Source organism: Sinocyclocheilus rhinocerous, unplaced genomic scaffold, assembly GCF_001515625.1.
Source record: "Sinocyclocheilus rhinocerous isolate Xijiao unplaced genomic scaffold, SAMN03320098_v1.1 scaffold663, whole genome shotgun sequence".
Classification (NCBI taxonomy): Eukaryota; Metazoa; Chordata; class Actinopteri; order Cypriniformes; family Cyprinidae; genus Sinocyclocheilus; species Sinocyclocheilus rhinocerous.
In genome coordinates this window covers 45,340-50,901 of record NW_015655996.1, presented here as the reverse complement: position 1 = coordinate 50,901, position 5,562 = coordinate 45,340, and the positions used below count along the sequence as shown (strand labels likewise).

General features: G+C 32.8%; 1 protein-coding gene across 1 annotated transcript in view; it reads right to left on the bottom strand.

The window, feature by feature from the left end:
• Positions 1-804: 804 nt before the first annotated feature.
• LOC107719063 (dnaJ homolog subfamily C member 21) overlaps positions 805-5,562 on the bottom strand; it is an 11,694-nt gene continuing 6,936 nt past the window's right edge. Inside the window, exons 6-12 of the mRNA XM_016526363.1 lie at positions 5,250-5,419; positions 4,690-4,783; positions 3,768-3,929; positions 3,382-3,430; positions 3,115-3,278; positions 2,900-2,984; positions 805-1,918 (exon numbers count right to left, since the gene is read on the bottom strand). Of these exons, the coding sequence (XP_016381849.1) occupies positions 1,760-1,918; positions 2,900-2,984; positions 3,115-3,278; positions 3,382-3,430; positions 3,768-3,929; positions 4,690-4,783; positions 5,250-5,419 (883 nt within the window). The 3' untranslated portion in view covers positions 805-1,759. The remainder of the gene's footprint in view (positions 1,919-2,899; positions 2,985-3,114; positions 3,279-3,381; positions 3,431-3,767; positions 3,930-4,689; positions 4,784-5,249; positions 5,420-5,562) is intronic.

Sequence of the window (5,562 nt, the reverse complement as noted above, 5' to 3'; positions counted from 1 at the left end):
TTTTTCCATTTTCATTTTTCTATACTCTGTTTTAATGATTAAATTAAATTTTATTAATCAAAAAGCCTGTCTAATTAATTGAGTTTTACAGTTTTATCTTTACCAAATTCTGTTTTCCATTATTTTCTGGATTCCATTTTAATGGTTCCATTAAATTTTAATAATCTAAAGCATCTCCAATTAATTGATTTTTATTTTATTTTTTTTTTTTTTAAATTCCTTTTAGAAATACTGCACATTTACATTTTTCTCCTAAATAAATTCTGGTAAAAAAACACATTATTAGACTGTTTCCCAAGGCTGCATGATATATTAAATCCATTTAAAAATCATAATTAAGCATAATTGTGAATTCACAAACGCTACGATTTAATTAAATAATTATATGCGATGCAGTTCTAATACAGTATATAAGCTTTAATTATTTACATGCGTGTAGCTTAAGTACATGCGTCACTTTTCAGAAATACTGCACATTTACATTTTTCTCCTAAATAAATTCTGGTAAATAACATTTCTGGTAAACATTTCTTTAAAAAGTGTTTTTTGATTACAATTTTATTATTAGTAGACTAGAACACGTGGATATGTTGTCATTCTTACACTATAATACTGAACTTTGATTTCAGTGATTTGGACTATGAGATGGACACTTGCTTCTTGCACTATGTTGCACTTGACATTTGCTTTAAAAAAAGGATTTAATAGAAATTTGGATTTCATTTGGTTTAATAAAATATAGTTTAATAAAATATTCTTAAGTAAAATTTTGATTTTGTGCGGGAAATTAATCGTTTAGATTAATCGAGTAATTAGTTGATAGATTAATCGAAATAAAAATAGTCGTTAGTGGCAGCCCTACCCAGTTCAAATGACATTCACAGTCTACACGATTAAGGCAAGCAAGGTCAATTTTAGAATAAATAAATCTGTTGTCCCTTAAAACGTTATGTGAAGATGATACGGATATTTTTGTCCTGTAAGAAATCAACTGTATATTAAATAAGAATCCGTTGTTTTTTTGTTCCGATTCTTTTTGAGATCCTTTCCTGGAAATCCCATGGTATTGTTTTGCATAACACTAAGCCTTTTTATACCGCAGCTGACCCATTACACGGTACAATAAAAATATCTGAATGTTTAGCTTTTACTCTTTTCACAATCATAAACCCATTGGTCTTATTACTAATAATAACATTGTTGTGAGATGTTGCAGTTCATTGCACATTTCTCCAAACAAAGAGTTTTGTGTTCCAAAACATTTCCAATTAAATGAAAGCTCTGTGAAATACTGTCAAAAAAAGCATTTTCAAAACATCCAGTGGAGTTTCATTCCTCACGTTGCCTTTTACAGGTTACCAGAATGGAATGGCGACTATGAAAACGCAACTTAATGTGACATAAAATGCGCCATAAAGATAATTATTCTCAACCTCCTAAAAACAAAACTACATATGCACGGCCTACTCTAAAATATCCAAGTCTCATTCGCCTACAGATCAGCTATGAGGCACCATTACACATCAGTTAGGAATAAATGGCAGTTCTAGGGAAATCTTTTGGCATATGGTGCATTACAAAAGAGATGTCAGCCCATGGGGCACAAATTCATTCTCGTAGGGACAGAAATGCACTCGCTGCCTGATGGTTGCAGAACTGCATGTCATCAAAGAAGCTGTAAAAAATAAAAAATACCAGCAGAGGTTTTTACAATGTACATTCAGAGGGGCAGTCTTCAGTCTTTCAGTCTGCCTCTCGGTTATCTGTTCTTCCTGGCGTCCTTCTTTTTCTTGCACGTTTGGGCAGCGTTACTGGATGAGAGGGCGGTGGCGTGGCCCGTGGTCTTCAGATGATCGAAAAGTTTGTTCCTGGTGGCGAATTCATACTGACAGGTCACACAGCGCAGGTTGACTTCCTTCTATAATGAGCAGAACAAAAAAAGTTACATAAATCTTATCGACCACAAATTTGCTGACTAATGTCATTTCGGAGGGCAAAAATTGACTCTGAACTAGGGCTTGCATGATTTGGGGGAAAAAATATAATTGTGATTTTTTTTTTTCTGGGAAAAAAATTTAGACTCCCATTTAAAATGTGATTTTGCACAGTTTGGCCAACATTTTGTGATCATATGTCAATATAGCTATAAAATAATAAGTATTCATTTTATTATTATTATTACTAAATAAAACAAAAATATATATATTTTAAAAAGAAACATTACTATTGTTTGCTTTGCTTGTTCGCAGGGCTGCAAAATTTGTTTTTCAATTATATATCAATACAATTAAAATGATTATTATTGAGAAATAAAGTTACTAAAACAAGAAATATTCTATAATTGTAACATTGTAATATTTCACTGTAAAATAAAAAAATAATATAAAATAGAAAAATATTTGATTACATTCAACTGTTAAAAAAAAAAAAATACTATTCATGTCTGTCTTAATTTCTTAAATTGTCAGACTTTTTCATGTTAAAACGACCCAAACTGCAGAGCAGAGATGGACTTAAATAGCAGTCAATTTTTATAATCACACTGAACCATATTGTAATTTCAGATGTATTTCGATTAATCTTACAGCCCTACTCCGGACTATATAATTACTGAAAATGAATAATAAAATCCACTGTTTGGAGTTTCACTTATTCTACAGTTTACGCGTTTATTTCCATATATAATGTGTAAAACTACTTAATTACACCAATCAGAAATCAGAATAAATAAAGCTGTTGTATACACACATATTACTCAATTTACTCAAAATTACTCAACATTATTGAGTCACATGAAGTTGTTTATGTCTGGATGATGATTATAAAACATCTGTAATGCAGCAGAGGAGTGGCTGTTTGCTCACGTTCAAACACATACTAACAAAAGTATAGTACACACCTCTTGTGCAACTTCCACACCTCCGTTTGGTTTGCTGTCCTTGTTAGAGTCTTTTCCGCCTTTCTTCCCTTTTGTCTTTGAAGAGCTGTAAAAGGTGACATAACGAGTTAATCTCAATTCATATCAATATACAGAGGACTTTACCCACAATGCATGAGTTTAAACTAGTGTTGAGTTTTAAACCGGTGGATTGTTAAATGGTATATGAGAGACACCTTTTTTGGTTTGTGGGTTCACATCCCTCTGGTTTTATTTTCTCATCTGGGTCCTCAGAGAGAACAGGGGTGTCCTCGTTGTTGCCCGAATCAGGTGCAGGTGGGGGACGCTCTTCTGTGAACTGCGGGACTGGACTGTCAATCTCTGGCTCTTCTGGAAGATTCTGCAGAACAACGGCATTAGAAAATCCAATTTTATTGGATAAAAAGCTAAATCTAGTCAATTAACATACTTAAGGGTTTGGAGGTTGGATTTTAGTTACTTACGTTTATGTTTTTCTGCTGACGTTTCTTTTTCTTCTGCCTTTTAGATAATCTGTAATCAAACGAACCAATCAGTGGACAGGAACAGTCAATAAAGCCTCCAGATGCTCTTATCCTTGATATACAATATGAAAATCTTGAGCAAGGTGTAATGATTTTATTAAAATGTTTGAATTATTATTAAGCAATGAGATTATGTCAGCTGTGCATGAGCTATCTTTTTATTTATTTACATTAATATTCATTCGTATTATAAATATTCACTTTACAATAATATTTCATTCATGTTCACACTATACATTTTAGACATCTTGGATATATTGTGAAATACCATAAAAGTTGCAAATTACAATCAAAGAACATCGCAAGTGCCGACAGGCATGTTTTACTTTTGTCTCGGTGTGTCATCGAGTTCATCATCATCATCGTCATCCTCTTCCTCCTCTCTCTCGGCAGAGTTCTGACTCAGCGACTTTTCTTCTTCCTCCAGCTGTTGCCGTAGCAATGCCACCATCTCTCTGTGTTTCTTAGACTTCTCATGGTTTTTCATACTGATGTGTGAGAAAAAAAAATTATACTGCAGCATTAAAATGCAAGTAATGCAAGTCATCAGTGTATAAAGATGCTGTTCATTTAAGATTATAAAAAAAAAAAAAACATGCTAAAGCAGAAAAACAACACATCTATGAACAAATACATGTTTGTTTTAACATTCAAACGTCTACATTAATGTTAGCTTATCAGATCATTAGTTTTATATATATATAATCTATCTATTTATCTCTCTCTATATATATTTGTGTGTGTGAAAGAAATTAATAATTTAGCAAGAATGCATAAACTGATCTTAAACTGGTAACAAAAATGCTGTTCTTCTGAACTTTCAATTCATCAAATAATACTGAAAAAATGTATCATGATTTTCACAAAAATGTTAAGCAGCACAACTGTTTTTAAACATTGAGCAGCAAATCATAGCAAAAGTATTTTTAAATGATTTCTGAAGGATCATGTGACACTGAAGACTGGAGTAAGTGCTGAAAATTCAGCGAATAAATGACATTTTAAAATGTATTAAAATGGAAAACAGTTTTAAATTATAATAATATTTTGCAATATTACTATTTGCACTTTATTTTATATATTTTTTTTTTTTTATGTAAAGCAGCTACAGATATGAACTGAAGGGTTATATAATGTTTTTTAATGACTTGAAATCTAAAAATGAAATGAAATTTTTATCTGTGAAGTGATAAGAGGGTGTGCATGGAAAGTTTCAGTGCAGTGTATGTGGGCTCTCTTTTCACTCACGCTTTATCGGATTTGAAAGATTTGTCACAGGCAGGGCAGTACAGGTCATCATAATAGTCCTCCATTTCCACGGCACCATCTGCCTGCACCCCATCTGACAAAATACAGCGCTGAGTTGTGTGCTGTCCATTACTCACAAATGTTTACAGTATAATTGAGGTATTTTTCATGACTTGGTCTCGCTGAGTCACTGTATTTACGTATGAATCACAGATGACTGCTCTGACTTTTCCGGTCCATTTATAGTGACCTCAACACTGTATTTGTACACTGATGTCACACTTATATCTGAATATCACTGCATAGATACAAAATAACAAAACTACTTCAACATACTTTTTTTTGCGACATGCTGTGCTTAGAAAGTGCTTGTGCTCTCTTTCTTTAAAAAAAAACAAAAACATTTTTGTGTGTTATGAGACTGTTTTTAAACCTCCTAAGCTTTGTTTTTCAGTCTCACGATGATCAAATGTGTGCTGAACCTTTGACTGGCCCTGAACCTCTGACCTCCTCTACCCAGAATCCACTCAAGTATATGTGTACATGACATCAGAACTCACCTCCCCTGTCCACATTTGCCCTCTCCTGCCCGTTTCCCACCTCCTCCTCGTCCTCTTCACTCTCTGATGCATCACCAAACTCTTGACCGTACTGCGCTTCCATCTGCTGCAGTTCTTTCTCCAGCTCTGACATGGCAGTCCAACTCTGTTCCTGATAGTCTTCCACCAGCCTAACGCACACAATCAATATAACTGTGATATACAGCAACAATGTATATAATTGTTAAATATTATACATTAAATATTTTATAATAATATCTAACTTTATAAATATATTTTATATTAAAATATTTAATAGATATATGTTATTAAA